General features: G+C 40.4%; 1 protein-coding gene across 4 annotated transcripts in view; it reads left to right on the forward strand.

The window, feature by feature from the left end:
- The window catches only part of MYOM1 (myomesin 1), an 81,208-nt gene that overhangs the window by 29,940 nt on the left and 29,435 nt on the right, over positions 1-21,833 (forward strand). For 2 of the 4 annotated variants that reach the window (XM_032122909.1, XM_032122918.1), the window contains exons 12-21: positions 1,991-2,190; positions 3,824-3,880; positions 4,228-4,352; positions 5,892-6,075; positions 7,090-7,264; positions 9,504-9,625; positions 16,427-16,623; positions 17,386-17,512; positions 18,201-18,385; positions 19,394-19,508. In XM_032122909.1, coding sequence (XP_031978800.1) covers positions 1,991-2,190; positions 3,824-3,880; positions 4,228-4,352; positions 5,892-6,075; positions 7,090-7,264; positions 9,504-9,625; positions 16,427-16,623; positions 17,386-17,512; positions 18,201-18,385; positions 19,394-19,508 — 1,487 coding nt within the window. Of the gene's footprint in view, positions 1-1,990; positions 2,191-3,823; positions 3,881-4,227; positions 4,353-5,891; positions 6,076-7,089; positions 7,265-9,503; positions 9,626-10,548; positions 10,876-16,426; positions 16,624-17,385; positions 17,513-18,200; positions 18,386-19,393; positions 19,509-21,833 lie in introns of all 4 variants that reach the window. The other 2 variants (XM_032122891.1, XM_032122900.1) reach the window with 2 other exon arrangements.

Genomic DNA, 21,833 nt, shown 5'->3' on the forward strand with positions numbered 1-21,833 from the left:
GCTGGCCAGAAGAAAATTGACTTTTTTTTTGTCTTGGATTGGCTGGGCCTAATCTAACTTTCATGGAAATAATCACATCTTCATTCATTTAATTGAATAGAAAGGGTTCTGCAAGATCTGCACAGCTCAGCCCTTCCTGCTTCCTCTGAGACTTGAGAGGCCTCAGGATTTTGTGGTGTTTGGTAGTTCTGCATCAGACAGTTGTGGCTCCTTCAGTACCAGGGCTCTCTTGCCTCTCTCCTAATAGTTACTATGTACCAGGAAGCAAAATATTATTTTAAAATAACTTGGGTTTCTTTCCCATATGCTGTTATTATTCCAGCTGTTAGGTTCAAAAGCTTCATGGAAATAATTTGTAAAATATGAAACCTCCACGTGTTACACACAGTGGCGGGATCCTAGAAGCCTGTGATTTAAGAAATTAAGTCAGTATTTTGAGAGTTACAATTATCTTCAGTGCTGGTAATATTTGTCTGAATTTCAGTAATAGAGTAATATGAGGTTCCTCTGGGCTTATTCAAAAGCATGTAAAAAACACCCAAACATTTATGTATGTGTGTGTGTGTATGTATATATATGAAGTATGCCATTATATTATGCCTTTGGATATACATAAAGTATATATCTGTAAAAAGAAGGTATTGCTTTGTGAAATAATCTAACACTCAAATATAACTTTACTGTTTTGCTAACTTTTGAGTGTCAGTCACTGCTGTAATTATGCTCTGCTAGGTCTAAGCTATGGCTCTTTAACATTCATCGATCCTAAACAAAAGACAGGACTGGACTCTGAACAACAATATCTCGTTTTAAAATGAGGCTATTGAGGGATGTTAGCACTGAGAGTAACTGCAAGAGAAATGGCATTCCATTTTTTCTCTTGCGTTCACCTCCTTTATTCTGCATTTGCTCCCAAATTCAAAGCGGTGTTACTGCTCTCCAATGTTGGATGCCACCGAAGGGATTTAGGGACCCATATATTCAGCCAGGGTAGCCCCTAGCTGCCTTGTGGAGTGAGGGGATGGCTTGAGCCAGCAGGATTGGTCTGTGCTAATGGTAGATGGAAAGCTTGGGTGTCCCTCACCCCAAGCAGGCACAAGAACCACAAAACCACCCTGAGTGGGATGGTAAAAATTCTCAAGAGGGATTCTTGCATGTACCAAGAAATCTGGGTAGGACCTGTAACATTCTCTTTGGCAGATATCTCACCCACAATAAAAAGTATTTTCTAAGCTGCAAGATCACGTTCCTGTTGACCATGTTGCTGGACACAGGAAAGCCATCACCACAGGCTTCTCCTGGCTCCCTGAGTGGAAGTGGCTGCTTGTCATATCTTCCTTCTGACAGAAAGCAGCTTCCTGATATGTGTGAGGCTTCACACTTGTGGGACCAGCATCACCACACTGGGCCTTGTCATTGCAGGGACTGCAGCCAGCACACCACAGGCTCCCTTGGCAGCCCCAGTGGTCTGGTCTCTGAAGCAGGGTCTGACTAAGTGCCCTACTTTAACCCCATTCACAGCCATCTCTGTGCTGGGCTGGTCCCAGAACTCACAGTGGGGGTCTCTGCACCCCATGAAGCCTAGTGTCTTGTGGGGTGTACAGGGCAGCATTGTGCAGGAAAGATGAAGTAGTGCCCTTCTGGCAACTGCAAGAGAGGCATAGTTCCTGTCCCTTCAAGTATGCTAAAGCTGACACTCCCTAAGCATACTTTGAAGGGTTTAAACAGTGGAGTGAGTCTGCTCTTGTCCCTTTTTCAGTTCAGGATAGAAGGGGTGCAGCTGTGGGGGATTTAGTGCATGCCCAGCTGGTACTTCAGCCTGACGCCTTGGTGCAGCTGCTTTGATGTCACCAGTTTATAATTCTGCTGGGGAAACTGGTACGGACCAGCCAATGAACACGAACAGATGGTGAAGCTGCAAAGGCGTGTGGGTGCCCTGAGTTCATGTTTTTCCCCTCCCAGCACTGCTCTTGCTGTTTTTATTTTTCAGGTGTGAGGTTGGCACCTCCCACTGGACCCAGTGCAATGAGAATCCCGTGAAGTTTGCTCGTTTCCCTGTCACTGGTCTGATTGAAGGCCGTTCCTACATTTTCCGAGTCCGAGCGGTGAACAAAGCAGGTGTCAGCCTGCCGTCCCGGGTGTCAGAGCCTGTGGCTGCTCTGGACCCTGCAGACAGAGCCAGGCTTAGAAGTAAGATGTGCTTTTTACAGGTTGCATTGAGAGGTTTAAGAAATCACAACTCATAAAAAAAAAAAAGTATGACTATCAACTCACAAGCCTTCAAAATCCCACTAGAGGGAGCAATGCAAAGCCAAAATAGTCTTTGGAGACAGCTTTGTGGGAAGAAATCATCCCAGCGCTCTTTGCACTAAGGGTTCTATCTGCTGAAATGGCTTAGGCTGACCGCAGTGCTATGCTTCAAACTTGCAGGAAGTGGGGAAAAAGGCACAGGAGAGTTTAGTTGCCTAGAGAGACTTGCTTTTGTTCAGCCAACAAAATAGCTGAACAGATCCTGTGAATAGTCTCTCTCTGAGCCACAGACAAGGGTGGCTGACTCTGTGCTCATGTGACAATCCAAATCTTGCAATAACATCAGAACAACACCAGGACAGCCCAACAGATCCCAGGCTCTCTGCTTTAAGGTTAGCATTTTACAAGTCAAGGATATTTCTCCTGTGGCCTCACAATGTCTCAGCCATTTTGCTTCCAAACCCACCTCTCTACCCATATGGCATAATTATATTCCTAAAATAAATTTGTACTTCTATTCAAAATCTATTTCTACATGTTTCTGAAGTTTTACTATTTAAAATGGTCCAATATGAAGGGGTATCGTACACAAAATTACGGTGCTCCCATGGTCCCAGCTTGTATGAGCTACTGTGTGTAATGCTGCAGCCAGATGAGCTAGATTCCCATTCAAGATAAAACAAAAGGCGAGAGGAAGGAGATTTGGCATTGCCAAGAAACACTGCACTCAGTCAGACATGTGAAACCCTAACTCTGGGAGGAGGGGCAGCTCTTCTTCTCAATGGGCAGCATGGAAGCTGTCACAGGAGGTGAAGTCTGGGTTTGGTGGCCTACTCCTATTATATCTTCTCCTCTCATCCCTCATAATCTTTTCTCCCCACCTGCTCCCTCTCTTCTTTCATCTCCAAAACAGTTCAGCCAATGTAAGGTGAATAATGTGGAGGCGGAGAACAGCACTTGCAAAAATTATCTCTGAAAGTCCACTGACCTGGTTGAAAGCTGAACGCATAACTGCAATAGTGTGATAAAATATTGGTTGCTCAGAGAGCCACCCAAATTTATCAAGTGGACATGTTGAGTCAGGCTGAGCCTGTTTGTGACTGTGACCCATGACTTAAAAGCTGGTAATGTGAGGGAAAGTGGTTAAAAAGAGACAAGAGGCAGCCTGCAGGAATTTGGCTGTTCCTTTAATAAGTGAGCTGTTAAACCAAAGCAGTAGAGGATGGAAAATAAAGTTGAAACTAATTCTCTGAAAATGATGAGCTGAGTGAACCAAATACCTCTGCTTATCACCTAGGAGACTTCAGTGACATTTCAGGAAGGAATAGATGTTTCAGTAGATTAAGTTTTCTAGCTATGTTAAATGCTGAGCTTCTCTCAATATTCAAGCTGGTAAGCCTAAAACTAGCTTGGGTAACTAGCTTGCTACATGAGCAACAGTCACAGCATTAACCAGAAATGGAGCTCACTGGGATCTTGCAAACATTAGTTTTGAACCATGAAAGAGTCAGTTTTCTTTGTTTGAAAATTTCCTGGTCTCCTACTTCTCTGTTATCTCTGACATTTGTTTCAGGTCACCCTTCTGCTCCTTGGACTGGACAGATTATTGTGACTGAGGAAGAACCTGCAGGTAAACACAGCCCTTTTGCCTACAAAAGTCTGATGTGAAGCTGGCTGAGTAATTAGGAAAACTCTGAGTGAGTTCAGTGGACTTTGGCACTCACCCAAAGTTTGTTGTTCTGAGAGTCACTTGACCTTGAATAATTCAACAACTTGGTTGTTGAGGTGAGGTTTCATTATTCAGGACCTAACAAAATAACACTTAGAATTAAAAGAATATTTAGAAGACTTTTAACTGTACATTAAAAAAAAAAATCTGAGGTATATTGATACTCTTATTTTTTAATTATGATGCTAATTCTGATACAAAAACAAAAGAATTAAATATTTTTCCTATTCTTCTTCCCTGTCCTTCAGAGGGTGTTGTTCCTGGTCCCCCCACAGACCTCCAAGTTATTGAGGCCACCAAGAACTATGTTGTGCTTAGCTGGAAACCTCCTGGACAGCGGGGCCATGAGGGTATCATGTACTTTGTGGAAAAGGTAAAATTGGACAGAATCAGAATCATGCTGTGGCAATATTTGACGTTTCTTTAGTCATCTCTTCTGAACCTCTGGTTAACTTTCATTTCTGTCTGAGACTTTCAAATTAGGCCAAGGATTAGAAGTTTGTCAAGATAACGGTCAAACTGTAGATTAAGCTAAACTAGGAATAAAAAAAAGATGGGAAATAGGAAAGTAGATGAAGAATGTGTCACACCCAGTAAAATTCTTCTTGAATTGTGTCAGTGACCTACCTAGAGTAGACAGAACAAAACTCCCTCTATAATGTGAAAGCACAGAGCAAAGTCACATGCTTATATATATATCTCTTATGTATATATATGATACATGTTTATTTTTTATATATGCATCTCATATATGTATAATTTGTATAAATGAAGCTTGTCTGGCAGGACAGATTGTTAACATTTTGGATGACTGCATTTTACAGGAGTTTCTTGGCATCAGCACTTTCTATTCCAGCTGCCTTTTCATGTTTATCCTCTACATTAGCTTTCCTTTTGCTCCACCAACTCAACAAAGATCACAAAATTTTTTCCTGACTTCCTAGAACAGAATCAGTTTTAATTTCACTGTTCTGCTTTTCTGAGGTGTTTTTGCATGGCTGCTAGCCTAGAAAATTCTTCACACCATCACCCTTTCTACTTGCATCTCTTGGCTCAAACTTTTTTATCAATGTTTTTTTCTATCAGTCTAGAGGTGTCATCAAGGGAGACATAAATATCTTCCCATTATGTTTTCCATCTCTCATACAAAATCTGGTCCAAATAAATGAGTTTCACTTAGCAACAGCCATAGAGAGGATGAATATATGAATTTTGAGTTCCCATATAAAAAAGCTTTTTAATAACCAATTGCATGCTGAGTACTCAGCACTAATGTCACACAGTCTGATAACATCCTCCTGAGAATTTGAATCCCTCAGAATCCAGAACCATCACTTGAAATTGTACTTAACGTAAATCAAAGCAAAAAATTAATCACAAATATTAGTGGTGTAAGCGATCATGGTAAGTAAAATTTCTAGCCACAGAAGTAAAAGCAATTCACAAATTAATTTCATATGTGAATTCTTTTCTGGAAAATGAAGGTTAAATCCTGATTAATTCTGAAAGCCACCCCAAAACCACTAAGAATGCCACATGAGCATCTAGAAGCAAAGTGGTAATGTTAGGGTTTTGCTCTCAACATAATGCTGAATATCTGCAGAACTTATTTTGAAAATGGTCCAGACTGGGTGCAGTTGATAACATCGCTTCCTTGCAGTGGAGAGGGTTTAGCTTGGGTATATTGAAACCAGTAAACTTTTCTATATGTTTTCTGGAGTAAGTGGACCTCTGGCAGATTCATAAGCTTTGAAAGATGCTCATTCTGTGGAAAGGCCCAAAGAAGGGATGTGTCTCCCTATTCTCCACAGCAGACATGAATTCAGTGGTCCAGAGAGAAGGCCTTGTCATGTTAGACACTCAGCATTCAGATACTTGCGTTCTAAACATTTGTTTCTGGGTTTGACTGCAGTGCGTTGCTGGCACAGAGGACTGGCAAAGGGTGAACACCGAGATCCCTGTGAAATCCCCTCGCTTTGCAGTTTTTGATTTGTCTGAAGGCAAATCCTACTGCTTCCGAGTTCGCTGCTGCAATTCAGCTGGAATTGGTGAACCCTCAGAAGCAACCGAAGCCACTGTAGTGGATGACAAACTCGGTAGGCGTGTGGTGACGTGTATTAAATTGCCGCCATGGTAACTTTTCAGTTTGTGATCTAATTGTTTTTCCTGCAAGCAGGTAGCTGCCCAGAAAATAATTCAAGTATGATAAGTAGTCAGTGATTTATTCTCTTCAGCTAAAATAATTTTTGTTTGGGTTGTTCAACCGTTCATGTACAGTCAAATGACAGATGCAAACCAAAGAAATTAAGCTGCAAATAACAATGCCAAGAACTGCAAAGACTGCAAATAGCAAAAGAAAATGAAAACTCAAGGAAGTACAAAAATGTTTTGTTTTACTTAGAGTCTGTATTGAAAATAAGCCCAGACATCAGCAGAGTCTAACCTTCCTTGTTTGCCAAATTAAACAAAAGTGAAGAATTTAATACTTATGTGAAAGCAGAGACTATTTTCACTGGAAGAGAAGCTAAGATGTTCAATACAGTAAGTCATCAGTAGCTACCCCTACATTACCAATTTGTTTCCAAACAGCAATGCAGATTTCAATCCAATTCCCAAATGATCTCTGTTCACTTCATATCGACTTCTCAGAGCACTTGGATGCACATGAAATACATTTTTTAAGAAGAGTAAAACATCTCTTCTCAAAAAACACTGTAGATACACTTTGCTACTTAACAGGAGCTTTGGTTTCTGGCTTATCCTGCAGGCTGCACAAGATCTTCAATGTGCACCTAGCACACTTTCCCTTTTAGAAAGCTCCAAATCACATCTCTGATGCAGATACTCAGCACAAGGGGATAACTAAACATAATTTTAAGGAAATGCACTGAATCATAGGCACTAGAGAAGTGAGGAACATGACCACCAAAGTCTTGAGCCTACTGATCCTGTCCAGTCCTGACAGATTATTTAATTTAAATAAGAGAAGTTTTTTGAAGGTTAGATCTGTACTAGTCATGCTAGAATAATCAAGAATAGAATTTCATGCTTAATTTATTTGTACATTTTAACTGGCAGGCCACTAATTTATTTATGCTTCTCTCCCACAGATATTCCCAAAGCTCCTGGCCGTATTCTGCCAACTAGGAATACAGATACTTCAGTTGTTGTCACTTGGACAGAGCCCCCAGATGCCAAGGAGCTGGTTGGGTACTACATTGAGTCAAGTGTGGAAGGATCTGGTCGTTGGGAACCATGCAACAACAATCCAGTGAAAGGCACAAGGTAATTAATTTTAAAGCATGGAAATTATGGTCACCAATTTCTGATTTACTGGATATATGTGCTTTCCAGCCATTAGTAGTAGTGGAGCTGATCTCTCTGTGGTAGCCAGCAGGCTGGAATCCCTCTTGTATGCAAAGCTCATAAGAAGTTATAAAAACATATTTCAAACAGGAAGTCTTGTCCAAAGAGATATTATAATCAACCTTATATTAGAAACAAATTAGTCAAGGGGGAAGAACATTGCTAGTGAAGCAAAAGGAAGCAGCTTGCTACTTCTAGCTATTGTACAGCCTATCAGTTTGATGAAAAGCAGGACATTGAGGAATGACTGAAGTTACAAATGTGGAAAACTAAACTGCATAATGTTTGGAAGCAAAGTGCTTTGTTTTGGAAGACTGCTCTAAACATTTCTGGACTGTGTATCTAGGCTGTCAGAAGGACATGTGGACTATATCCCATTAAAAATATTACTTTCTGACTGCTCTTGTAATCATCAAGAAATTAATGAACACTCTTAAATACTAGGTACAAACTCACATTTCTTACGGATACGAAGTTTGGTCTCCAGTCAGAAAAATAATCAAGACTTAAAACTTCCTGAGATAAATCAGATTTGGTTTTGTTTGAATAAGTATGTAATCTTCAGAGTCTGAAGGAGTAAGTGCAGAACTTTTTCTCAAGTGGATTGGTATCAATACAGAAGTAGTCCCCGCTTGTTATGACTGATTCTGCTTATTTGTACTTGCTATCCATGAGAACCTTTATTACAAGAAATTAGTGTCTGCTAAATACTCCTGGATCAGCTTTGTTGTTTAGAAGGGTATTGTAAATGCCTAGTATATTGGAAGTACTTCAAGCCTCACTTGGTTGAACACAGGCACAACAATTTCCTTTATGTATTCTTTTCTGCATTTATATTGCATTTATATTTATGTGTGCCAGTATTACATCCTTTCATATGTATTTCTGTGAGTTATATTGTAGTTATATCGAGTGTTGGTGAAGTTTCATGCTTTCTGCTTATTTTAAAATATGAAATGTGAACCTTTGTTCACTGTAGAAATAAAAATACTGTTCTGAGTTACTATATACTGTGATACAAGTACACTGCATAGGTCTCTATCCCTGCATTTTTAGTCAGTGTGGTTTAATGTATGATGCAGTCAGGCAAGGCTGTCAACTCTTGGTTTTTCTGGTTGAGTCAATCTTAAAGCATTAGCTGTAGTTCATAGTTTGCCTTATGCAGTATATTTTGGTCTTTTGAAATTCTGCACATATCCTGGTGAAAGCAAGTGATTTGGAAAAGTCTGGAAAAATGGGTAGGGAAAATTCTGTTTTGGAAATTTTGATTCAGGTTTTATTTTTTTTCCCAAAATAAAACTTTGATTTTGTTTTCCACATTATAGTGGCTTCATATGCCATTGCATTACATCAGTGCAATTATAACTACCTTATGAAGTAGAAAAAAATCAAAGTAACATGGAATAAAATACACCTAAAATACCCACTGAAAAAATAAATGTGGTTTTAAACAAAACAATTGAATTTCCAAACCACAATCTATTCCTAAATAAATGATTCCTGTCTTTGGAAATTTTGTGTTTTCAGGGTGGACACCAGAGAAAATTTATGAGGGTTTTTCTTATGTGACAATTAGACTATCAAGTAAACTTCTTCAAATAAAAGAATTTGTCTGACTTGGATTACTGTCATGTATAGAAGCAAGAAAGTGAAGTACAAAAATCATTTAGCTCCTGTAAAATGCCCTGTAATTTTTTTGAACGCTGCAGTTTTTCGTTTATGATTGGAAGGGATTTATGGGAACCTGTGTTACATGTGTCTTTTACTTGTGTCACGGAAATATCCCACAAGAAGCAAATATAGACCTTACCTGTGCAGATTTTCATATTTTTCTATTAGGAAGTATGGCTTGTATATACTGGCAGAAGTAAGGTAGATGCTGTGGTAACACAGAAACTTGTGTAGCCTCAAGAAGGAAAGAGTCTTGAAATAGTATGACTTAAAAGAGATGAGTTTAGACACTGTCTTTGTTGTGTGAATGAGGTGCCCAGATACATTGTGTGTTCTCTGATCTTCATATAAGTGACTGGGGTCATGGTTTGTCCTTGGTTTTCAGAAACCAGAATAAATATTATTGAAGAAATGCTTTCTTTTCCCCCTTAAATTTTTTATTTTCTTTATAATACTTTCTAAGTATTTCTTGACTGGTTTGTTTTAGATTCATTTGCCATGGGCTCAGCAATGGTGAGAAGTACATTTTCAGAGTCAGAGCTGTTAATGCAGCAGGGCTCAGTGAATTTTCACAGGAATCAGAGCCTATAGAGGTGAAAGCAGCCATTGGTAAGCTATTTTCCATTGCCCTTTTCAATTGTAATTAATGAAGCAAATAAGTTCTCAGCAATTATTTGTAACTAATTAATTGCTTTGTTTCACAATGTTGTCCACAAATAATAATTTATCTAAAGATCCTATAGTCTCACAGCCATGGATTCACAATCACTGCACTCTTGTAGACTGTCCAGCTTTACCATCCAGTTTTCTTCAGGTGTTTCTTGTGAGCCACTGTATGAGAGCACTGCCAAGTTCACTTAATAGGTATCCTAGAAAATGGGAATGTCATTCTGATTCTGTAATCTGCTATATCACATCTAATGCACATCATCCCATACACAGTCAGTTCCTAAGAAATTTGTTTCCATGACTAAACCTAATAGTGCAACGTGTCTTTTGTAAACCTTCTATAACCCTGTGTGTTCTTTCTTTGCTGATGGATTGTTTCTGTTGGCCACTGCCTGAACTAATCCATAAAGATTAATGAGATCATTGCACCAGAATAAATTGTATGTCTGCAACACCCTCACTCTCATTTGTATTGAAGCTGCATACCTCTCAGCCTTAGAGCAGAGACATGTGGCCTAGGGCAATTTTGTGATATCATCTTGATAGGATTGGAAATGTGACCTGGAAGATCTAATACTAAAGTAAATGTAGAAAAGTTAGAATACTATTAACTTCACATCTTTGTTTCTGCTCTGAATACTAGACATTATTTAAAAAAGCATTATTTGTGAGCAGGCTGAGAGGTATTCTATGCATTTCAAGTTTTCTTGAATTCAAGCTTAACATTTTGTGTGTAAACCCAGTGACTTGTTATACTCTAGCTGTATTGTTCACTGCATGCATTTCTTAATTCTTTTGCCTGAATGAAGAAAAAAGAATGTATTCTAAATCCAAATGTCTTTGCTGTTTTCTGGCAATTACAGGGGGAGGATTGCTTCATGGTGTGTGTCCTGAACTGAGTGGTAAAGCTGCTGGACTAACAGACCGCACTACCAGCTGGGAAGGCATGCATGGCGCCTCCCAGCCTATCTTTGACACAGATGCTTTGCTAAAATGCAATGCTAAATTTAATAGAGAGACACTGCCCAGTAGCTGTGGCAAACTTGGGAGTACAGGAGACAGTAACATGAGAGAAATGGTTAAAGACCTTGTCAGGTCTGCACCACAAAAATTTGCTGCTAAGCAGGCAAGTAAGTCTCGACCCAGGGATCTTTTGACAGTGGAAAAAGTTACAAAGAAGAAATATACAGGTGAGAATTAATGAGATAAATAGATTTTGCTGCTTTGGTAGGTCCAATTCAGACTGCTGTAACTTCTGTTCAACTGTGCCACAAGTTAACGTACTCTACAGTGATGCATCTTCTATCAAACCCATTAATTATGTGCTCAACTCTCCATTAAGATCATTATGCATGTAATGGTATTGGAGACCACTTTACAAACTTAGTGGTTACTGAAAGTCAAACATATAAATATGGTTAGTAATTTAATGGCTTGTTTGACTACATATTAATGTATCCAAGCTAATATATTATTTCTAAATCACTTCAGTAATTTGTTAGGAGTCTGGTTACCTAGTTCTCTGGGTTATCTACCCAGAGCATGGTCAGCAAAATCTGGAATGGTCCTCTCCACTTGGCCTGTAGAGGATCACTGTCCCACCACTTGACATAGACCCAGTCTCCAGTCCTATGGGTCTGGATAACACAATGTAATTCTGGAGCTTCTGCAAAGTGGAACCTAAAGCCATTCGATATCTCTGCAAATCAAGTTTTCCCCTCATGTGAATTTCACCTGGAACATGTGGAATTTGATATGGCCTGCCACACAGTATTTCATAGGGACTGATGTTATCCCTCCACCTCAGTTGTATGAGGATCCTCAGTAAAGCTATAGGCAAGGCCTGAACCCATGTCATGGATGTCTCTTGGCAAATTTTGCTAATTTGTGCCTTAAGGGTCCCATTCATGAGTTCCACCTTACCACTTGCTTGGGGTCTGTAAGGTGTGTGCGGATCCCAAGCAATTCCCAAATTCCGGCTAACTTCTTGAATCACATTTGCAACAAAATGTGGTCCCCTATCCGAGGACATACCTAAAGGAATCCCAAACCTTGGTATTATATGATTAAGCAAAACTTTCACCACCTCCTTGGCTGTGTTAGTGCCAAGGTAAGCTTCAGGCCATCCACTGAAGGTGTCAACCAATACCAGTATGCACCTGTATCCTTCTTTGTGTGGTAACTCAGCAAAGTCTATTTGCCAGTAATCTCCAGGAGGATCCCCTGCCTTTGTTACTCCTAACACAACTCTTTCCCTCGTATCAGGATTGTGTTTGCAGCAGATTTCACACTTACTCACTACTGATTGTACAATATCTGTCATTCCCTTTCCTATTACTACCTTTTTCAGATGTTTCAGAAGATTTTCAACCCTGAAATGTGTGCTTTCACGTTCTCTTCGAGCTAGCTCTCAAAGAATTAGAGGTGGGACTACAACCTGATTTGCAGGTGTAACAGCCCATCCATTTTCTGTGATCTCAGACTTAAGAAACTTAATTTCTTGTGGTCTGCCTGATCATATTTTGGGGTGAACCCTGACAAATCATTCTTTTTTTGTGGAATTACTGCAAGAATACCTTTCTCTGCAGCCCTTCTTGCTGATTCATCAGCAAAGCGATTTCCCAATTCTGGAGTGGTTTTCCCTTTCTGGTGACCTCTACTGCATGACAGCTACTCTGTGAGTTTTCCAATGCTCTCTAAGAGGGCAAGGATTTGTTCAGCATGTTTGATCTGGTTACCTTGAGCATTCAACATTCCTCTCTCCTTCCAGATGGCTCCATGGGCGTGGACAACACTAAATGCATATTTAGAGTCAGTCCATACATTTATCTTCTTTCCTTCGCTCAGGTCTAGGGCCCTTGTCCGTGCAATCAGTTCAGCTTTCTGCGATGACACCTCTGCTGGCAGGGCCTTCACCTTGATCACCTTGTCCTGGCTGGTTACTGCAAAACCTGTCATTCATTTACCATTTCTCATGACGCTGCTCCTGTCTGTAAACAGCTCCCAATCTGGATTTTCTAGGGGCATGTCCTTCAGGTCCTGTCTGCTGGAATAGACCTCCTCAATTGTCTGCAAACAGTCATGCTCAGGCACATCGTCAGTTAAGGCAGAGGACAGAAACACAGCAGGGTTAACAACAGAAGTTGTTTTCAGGGTAACATCATCCTGTTCCAACAGCAGTGACTGATACTTAAGCATCTGATTGCTGGACAGCCAGTGTCCTCCTTTCTGTTCCAGTACTGCTGCTACTGCATGTGGAACATACACTACAATGTGTTGTCCAAGGGTGAGTTTCTGGGCCTCTTGAATCAGGATGACCATATCTGCCACGGCTTTCAAACACCCAGGCTACCCTTGGCTAACATTGTCTAGCTGTTTGGAAAAGTAGGCCACAGCCCTTCGCTGGCTTCCGGGGCGCTGTGCTAGTACGCCCACTGCCACATTCAGTCTCTCGTGTGTAAAAAGTTCAAAAGGTTTAGTCAAGTCTGGTAAGCTCAGTGCTGGAGCTGACATTAGAGGGTGTTTCAGCTGTTTAAATGCACCTCTTGTGCTTTCAGTCCAAATTATAATGCCATTTTCAGCTGCTTTTATTGCTCCATATAAGGGTTTCACCAACAACCCATAATTTGCTATCCACAACCGACACCAACCTACCATTCCCAGAAAAGCCTGCATCTCTCTCATGGTGTGGGGCTCTGCAAGTCAGCAAATGGCTTCTTTCCATTCCTTGCTGAGCTGTCGGTGTCCACGGAAGATCTCAAGCCCCAAGTAAACTACTGCTTCCTTGGCAGTCTGTGCCTTGTCTTTGGAAACTCTGTACCCACTCTGTCCCAAAAAGTTTAACAAGCTTACAGTGAATTGGATGCAGTCATCTCTGGTCTTAGCTGCAATCAAGAGATCTCTTACAGTTTGTTTAGGGACTCTTCTGAGTCTGGGGGATTTCATTTGGTGTTTCCCCCTTTTGATAGCTTGTCAGCTTGTGAGAGCTGCCAGGGAACTCGTGTGAGAGTCCCAGGGAATTTAGTTTTCCTTCCGTTGGTTTGTTGCTAGCTTGTGTCCAGCCTTCCCCCTTCAGCATCCAGCCAGGTGGTGCAGCAGCTCAGAGACTTGGAATGTGTTTCCAGCCACAGTTTAAATCCTGGGCTTGTGGGTTCAAATCCTACCTTCTCTATTTGTCTCTCTTTGCTTTATAGAGTATTTTAGATCTTGTTGTTTTGTTTTTGTGAATTTTCGGTTTATAAGCATAAAACCATGGGTGGTAATATTTCTTGTATGGGGAGTGAAATACCACAGAACTCACCTTTAAACTTAGTCTTAGATAACTGAGGAAAATTAGCTGGAAAGATAAAACCCTTACAAAAGCAGAATTAATTAGGCTTTCCACACTGATTTGGCCAGCTTATAGGTTAGATAACTGGCAAAAGTGGCCACAATTTGGAAGCTTAGATGAAGAATTAATATTGAGTTTAATATCGTATCACCGAAGAGATCACTGTTTCTTAGAACTAGAGTATGCAAAGCTCTTCTTGGCTGCATCTAAGTTACAAATATCTAAAAGAGAGCATATACTGTTTATAAGGAAAAAAGAGAAAAATGTTAGGAAGTCTATGGGGGACCCGACAAAATGGGAAGATGTGGAGATGGATTTAATAGCTCCCGCCGTGAGATTGGGCCCTCCTCCCCCTCCTCCTTCTCCCCCCCCACTCCCCTCTCCTTCTCAGCCGATGTGGGTCCCCAGTGTGGCGGGGGAGGAGAGGCAGCTTTAGATGGATTCCAGCCCGTGAAAAAGGAGAAGGGGGAGGAGGACTGGCCGCCCCTGCTGCCTCCCGCGGACCCAGGAGACTTCCCGGCCATGACTCAGGCTCTGGCTGGGCCTCATCTAAAAGAGTATGAAAACTTGCAGTGGCAGCTCTGGAAGGCTTTTGTGTCTTCAGTGGCTTCTGCCCAGAAGCTGCCTGGCTCTCCCTCTCCCCCCTCCACTCTGGTCTCACCAGGGATAATGGATAAGGCATTGGCTTCCTAAACCAGGATTTGTGGGTTTGAGTCCCATCTGGGGTGCCAAAGAATTGATGCCTTAAGTGGCTTCCTAGAAACAGAGACTAGACAGGAGTAAGGGAATAAAGGTAGGTATTTATTTGAAAGGCCTTCAAAGGTACCCCCTGGGGAGCCAGAGGCTATTGCCAAGATGGACCCCAAGATGGACGACAGGTCACGAGTTCTTCACACTTTTATATGTTTGGTTCATTTGCATAGCAGGGTTAATTTTCCAATTAAACCTTCAGTTTTCCCCTCAGCTTACCTCCCCTTAGCGGCTCTTTGGTTTATACTTTTGGGCTTAGGACAGCCTAAGTGTCCTTGAAGAGCAGACCCAGAGAAGCTTTGTTATGTCTACCTAGCACGAGAGCAGAAATTAACAGGCTACAAGAAACTTTCAGAGTTGCACACTAAGCAGTACAGAATTTGAAAAATATAAAAATTAAAACATAAGGCATCATTTCGTGGGAAGGGAACAAAATCTGATAATGATGGTAAGCATGAAAATCTGTGTTCTGTTAGGATATAGGAAGATTCTTTGTGGATTTTAGCTTAAGCTGCATCTTATCCTCTGACACACTGTGCTAATGAATGTTGTGTTCTCTCTCTGACTAGTAGTGATACGTAAGGAGAAAAACCTATCATGGTATAGGCACATGCACAAAATCAAGTTTTAAGTTTTCAGAGCCTAAACACCCATTGTGCCCAAGATTCGTGGGGCTTGAATTTCATTTAAGTCCTGGTACCTGGCCAGGGAACTAAACTCCTCCCTAGGTTTCTGAAGTGAGACAGAAAATGCTGAACAGAAAACAAAGTAGAGGTACCTGGGTCTAGTTGACACCAATATAAAACACTACACACAAAAGGGAACATCTATGACGTGGGATTTCCATCCAAAGTATGACTTCCAGGGCACAAGTAGGGCTTTTCACTGGGATGTTCCATATTGGGCGTGGGCAAGCATTTCCCTACTAGATACTGAAGAAATATAAGAAAGTGCATAGGGATGAAGTTAATGATTTCCGTATTGTTAAAAAGAAAAAAAAAAAAATTGAAGAAGGAGGATTATGCCACATATTTTTTAATGTAAGTTCCAGTAACAGACATGTTCCATTTCTGGTCAGTCTGCAGTGCCTATGATCACTCTGCCTTCCATTAAGGTAAGATCATATGATGGGTGCAATGATAAAATTTGCGCAGTGCTTAAATTTAAAAGCAAAAAAGAAACAAATAAAGGCAATTCTTGGGAGGAAAGAATGTGAGACTATTTTTTTAAAAAAAGGGAACTACAATGAATATTGTATGTGTAAGAAGGGGTTTGGTTTCTGCAAAAGAAAACAAATCATTGCATCTCCAATTTTTTTGCTTTTCCTGCAATGTTAGTTTTAGCTCCTCGTTTTTCACAGAGTAAAGTGAGTCCTGATCACTTGCATCAGAGCTGCAATTGCAACACATTCTTTTGCTATGTATCAGCTTGCTTTTCAAAAGCAAGGGATCCTGAAAACTAATTCGTATGCAGTTTGGGCTTCTGCATTTGGTTTGTGGAAGCTTTTATCCTGCATTTCTTATTCCAGCTCCAGAAATGTCCCTTGAGCACATAAATATTGTCCTAATGAGGAAACACAGGGTAGGAGCCACCTGAATACGGTAAGTGAAAGGCAGCATGAAATATTACTTCCTACTTACGTGTTATTCACGTTGAAACAGCTGCTCCATCTCCACCTTACGACATCGTGGTACTCGAGAGTGTTCGTGACTCGATGGTACTGGGATGGAAACAACCTGAAGCCATTGGTGGAGCTGAAATTACCGGCTACTACGTGAACTACCGGGAAGTGGTTGATGGAGTTCCTGGGAAATGGAAGGAGGCCAACATTAAGGCTGTTACTGAGAGGGCATACAGGGTAAGAGGTTAACTCCAGTTCTTTCTGGGGGAGCAGACATGATTTTCAAATCAAATCTCAAAGACAGGTTGGGATGAATTATGATTCAGTGTACAGATAGCTGTTCAGAGGGTTTTAAATCCATGATGGTAAATTTATTTAGCTCTATTAAACTTCTCTGCAAAATTGTTTGTACACTTATTTGTTGGTCTGGCACTAACTGTCATCTGTAAATTCACTGACATAGTCTGATATTTTGTAAGTCAGGCCCTCAAAATGAATGGGATTCCTACCGGTTTGGTGGACATATCCCAGTGCTTGCTGGTGCTGAAACCAGCTCTGTGCCAGCTACTTTTCGTGATCAGTTCTTGACCCAATTTAGAGAAGTGCTAGCTACAACCTCGTTGAGCTGCTTTGGAAATGAGAAGCAATGCCAGGCCTGAGTTTCACCCCACCATGAGGACAACTCTTGCCTTAAGTGAACTTGCTCCATACCACGGGACAGATTAAGATGATTGTTGAGCAATATCCCGTTTCTCCCTGACTACCAAAGTGTCTATCAATAGGAAAGGGGGTTTCCAGTTTGAGTGTGCTAAGATCACTCATGTGTGCTGCATCACTGATCAGAGGAAAAGCCAAGATAATTATCATGTTAAGATGTCAATAATGCTTCCATCTTCAGGCACACTTAAAAGCAAGCTCATGCTTTCAATAATTGTCATTGTGACTTTGTTCTGAAGTCCTAATCCAAAGTTAATAAGTACCATCCTATTGATCCTGCAGATCCAAAACCTGAAGGAAAACATGGTGTACCAGTTCCAGGTGGCTGCTGCTAACCTGGCAGGGGTTGGGACACCCTCCAAACCCAGCAAGCCCTTCAAATGTGAAGAGTGGACCATTGCTGTGCCTGGTAGGATCCTGAGTGGGACACAGCCCAGGCATGCTCTGGGACTGATATCTAATGTGGGCATTTTTCAGGGGAGTCAGCCAGGCACTGAAGTTCATGCCCAGGCTTGAAACTTCAGCACTTTGATTTAGTACCATTACAGTGATCCAAACAAGCAGCCTGTTTGGGTTTTTTTTATCTTTCCTGCTTGGCTCCTCTACTGTGTCTGGCACTTTGCTTTCTAGTTTAAATACTAGACATAAATACCTGTCCAAGGTACAAGGCAGAGGAGAATTGTAACCCTTGTCTAAATGTATCACTACAAGGCCGGATCCCTGACCTTTTAACATTCATTGAAATGAATGAAAACAACCTCCACTGACTTTAGTGGACTTTAGAGCAGTCCTTGAAGCAGCACATTAGCTTAATAATTAACTTATTTCCCCGAGTTTGGGGATTATTTGTCCATTTTGTAAGCTCATGAATATTTAATCAAGATACTAATTCCAATGAATTAGATTGTCTTTTGGGTTAGTATTTTTAATTGGCATGGGTTGTGTTTACATTGGGTCTAGATATGACACAGAGGAGCTAAATGTTATGTAAGCTCTGTGTACAGTTCTGGGTTCTGTCTGGTTTTGGTTCTGGAGTCTTATGCATGGGCCCCTTTGGGATTTATTTTGATACCACAAGTCCAACTTTTACCTTTCAGGGCCACCCCATGATGTCAAATGCACAGAAGTTAGGAAGGACTCTCTGGTTTTACTATGGAAGGAACCAGTTTATTCTGGTCGTAGTCCCATAGTTGGTTATTATGTTGATATGAAGGAAACTGAAGCAAAGGAGGAACATTGGAGAAGTGTCAATGAGAAGCCACTTCAAAAGAAATTCTTGAAGGTAAATAGCTGAAGATTCAACTACTGGCATAGCAGCATAACCTTGGGGAAGTCAGTCTTTGATAGCATCATCCTGTGCTGATCATAGCTCCACTTAATGGAATACTCAGTAGGCCATGCTGTGCCAAGGATACCTGTATAGTCAGACAAGACAGTAACTCAGAAGACAAACTGACAAGCCTAAAAATAAAAGAAAGCACTGCTAAACCCAAATACCATTCTTGTAACAGCAAGCATCCCTAGCATTCTTTGGCTTAAAGGGTAACACTGTAGGAAAACAGATGGCACAAACCCAGATATGATAATGTGGCAAGTGATTTTTCTAATACTCAGTAGCCTCTCCTCACATTTCACAGCAAGTTAAACCCAAGCTTCTTGCACTGTTATGATACATAATTTTGTGGAATAACTTCTAAGTAAGTGATTGGCAGTATCTCAGTTCTGGAGCTACTTCTGAAGTAGGTTTGCTATTTTTATGCTTTTCAGAATATTTGAAAGACAACTCACTTTAAAGTGTGATCCTTTCATATATGTTTTAAAGGAGTATCAACAAGTGTTATAATGTCAGTATAATTCCTCAAGTCACTGCAATTAAATCTGTACTATTAATTCCCTCTTGTTTCGAAATAGGTGTGGCTGGCATTTATTACCCTGATAATTTAATTTTTCAAAGCCAGCATTTAGCTGCAGTAAAAGACTATGGTGTTTCAGAGGTCAATGTACATGAGTTAAAAACATCCTGTTTCAAAAACATTACTCCTTTTGCAAAGAAATCAATTACAGCAATGACACTGCCTGAACATTAACTATGCACACAAGGAAGGAGCAAGTGACAGATGAGTCATGTCACTCTGGAATTGAATTTTAAAAAAAAAAGAGAACTCGGAGAGAAACAAAACAAAACAAGGAAGGAAATAGAATTGTCAAATACCCAGACTGGTATGGTATAAGTGTGAAATAAAAATCAGTGTTTTGTACCACATCATCTATGCATATTTGGTTCCTCCAGATTGGTGGCCTAACACAAGGTGTGAGCTACGTGTTTCGTGTGCGGGCAACAAACCAGGCTGGTGTTGGGAAACCATCAGATGTCACAGATGCTGTTGTAGCTGAAACACGACCAGGTTTGTTAGAAATACTTCCTCTTTGTCGTCATGTTTACACAGGTTCCTGTTTGTGCAATGTGTTTACCTGCAGGCTACATGCCAAGAATCAGATCCCTCTCAAGTCAAGCTTGTTTATGAAGCAAGATATGAGTTGAGGGCCATATCTTAAGTTCCTTGTCTGGTATATTTTAAGGTCAGAACAGATTTTCTTATCGTAACTACAGATTTGAGAATATAAAGATACAATAAAGTTGTAAGATTTGCATGTCTCTACAGGTAGATGCATAGGTAGAGGACTGAGTAAGATCAGCCCCACCAAATAATATTACAGATGTAAATTTTGCTCCTCCTGTATTAAGCCGGTTGTTTATGCTTTATCATTTTCCTTTTCTTATCTAATGTGCCTCAAGAAAGGGTAAAAGAAACTACTTTTTTTCTCTTTTTAAAAGAAATACTTTAAAAGCATACTGAAGTAATTTTGGAGACCACTTTCGGTAGGAATTCAAGTGCAGCTCTTTGTTGGAGTCATCCTTGAAGGCTGGCTCCAGTATGTCTGTAAGATCAGCAAGAAACACAGGAACACAGAACAGAGGCAGCGTATTCCATACCTGGAACTTTAGGAACTTTAGGGGTTTATTTAGCTATACAAGTAAAATAGGTGACTGGTCAGAGGTCAGCCCCTAACAGAAAACACAAGCATGGGCTTGTGGCTTACTCATCTATTGACTATTTTAGAAGTGCAGTGTCCTACAAGGCACAAAAACAAAAGAAGGTATTTTAAACAAATCTGGTATAAGGTTAGTATGATGTAAGAAGGTACAGGGGTACAACTCAAACTGGATCCACCACACACCCTCTTGTCCTCTGACAAGTTCCCTTCCTACACTGGCAGACTTCGTTTCCCTGTTTCTGACCCCCAGGTTCATTTTTACTTCCTCTTGCTCAGCTCTCATAGATGTCCAATCCTTATGACCAGGGCAGTAAAAATTCTAACTAGTACTTAGTTAGACCTTAGTGAGGCTGTAATTCACGAAAGCCTGAAAGAAGAGGTCTGAAGCTGGGGGTGTAAAAGGACTGGAAAACTCAGAGTAGGGAGACTCGGGTGACTGCTAGTGAGGCTAGGGTGGGAAAAAGGGAAAAGGGTTTGAAACAGGATCTTTGAAAAAGATAGGAATTCTAACTTCAGATCTATAAGCTGCTGAAGCACCACAGCTATTTCTATCACCTGCAGCTGGAATAAGGCAAAACTTAAAAATTTATTCTTGCAAAGAGCTTATATACAGCAACCACTTCTACAAAGAGAATTAAGCCACTATTATTACCAAACTCTTGGCTATACTAATCTGTTTTCATTGAGGGTTAATATCTGCATGTCATACTTCTGATAAAATGTTGTGATGATAACACTCTTCAAGTGTCCTAAATAAAGGATTGGCCATGTTACTACAATTGAAAAAAAATAGAAACATAAACCCTTTTGAAGATGACATGACCAAAAAAAACTGGATACTATTTTCAGTGTTCACTCAAATGAGGTGAACTTGAGCAGAACATTTGGTTTATAGACCTCACCATTAGAGAAGGAGGGTTCATAGGTATGAAGGATCACCAGAAAGTGAGGATTTAGCCCCGTCAAAACTCAGGAAACTGAAAATTGCTTATGTGTACAAATCTACTTGGCCCATATTTTGAGCTAAGATCTGCTGATACAGAATCCACTAAACTAAGCTTCTTAAAGGTATTAAGAAAAGACAAGGACTTATTAAAAACAATTGTTTCATAAAACAGCCTCTTGAGCAGGCTTCCACTTTTCTCACTCAAACCACAAAAATGTCAAGAACAGTCACACCATTTTTTAAAAATTACCACAAATCTTTTGGTGCTGCCCAATGAATCATGCCTTTATTACCATCTTGGAGGGAGACAAAATATTGTCAGGTCTCTCTACACAGTTCCTGCTGGAATGCTACTTTTGGTGAATGTGTAAAATCACAAGAAGACCGAGATTTCTAATCAAAGAATGTAAGCAAATAATATCCTGAATGAAAATACATGATTTCATACAAAGGGTGCCAGTTGTCTTTATGCAAAGAAATGTGTAAATATAATGATTCAATACTTTGCATCCACCTTCTTTTCTTTGAAAACCATGTTTAATTTGTACAGTTATCTTCTAAAATTAAAAATCCAATCACGTAAACAAATACCAATCCATGCTACTTTTGAGCTGTAACTTTGGCTTTTGACAAAAGCACTTTGGCATATGTGGATCCCACAGGAAACAAGAGAAATCCAAGAGCAGACTGCAACTCTTCCACATTGCTGCCCTTAGTCCTTGTTTAT

Source organism: Corvus moneduloides, chromosome 1, assembly GCF_009650955.1.
Source record: "Corvus moneduloides isolate bCorMon1 chromosome 1, bCorMon1.pri, whole genome shotgun sequence".
In the NCBI taxonomy this organism is placed as follows: Eukaryota; Metazoa; Chordata; class Aves; order Passeriformes; family Corvidae; genus Corvus; species Corvus moneduloides.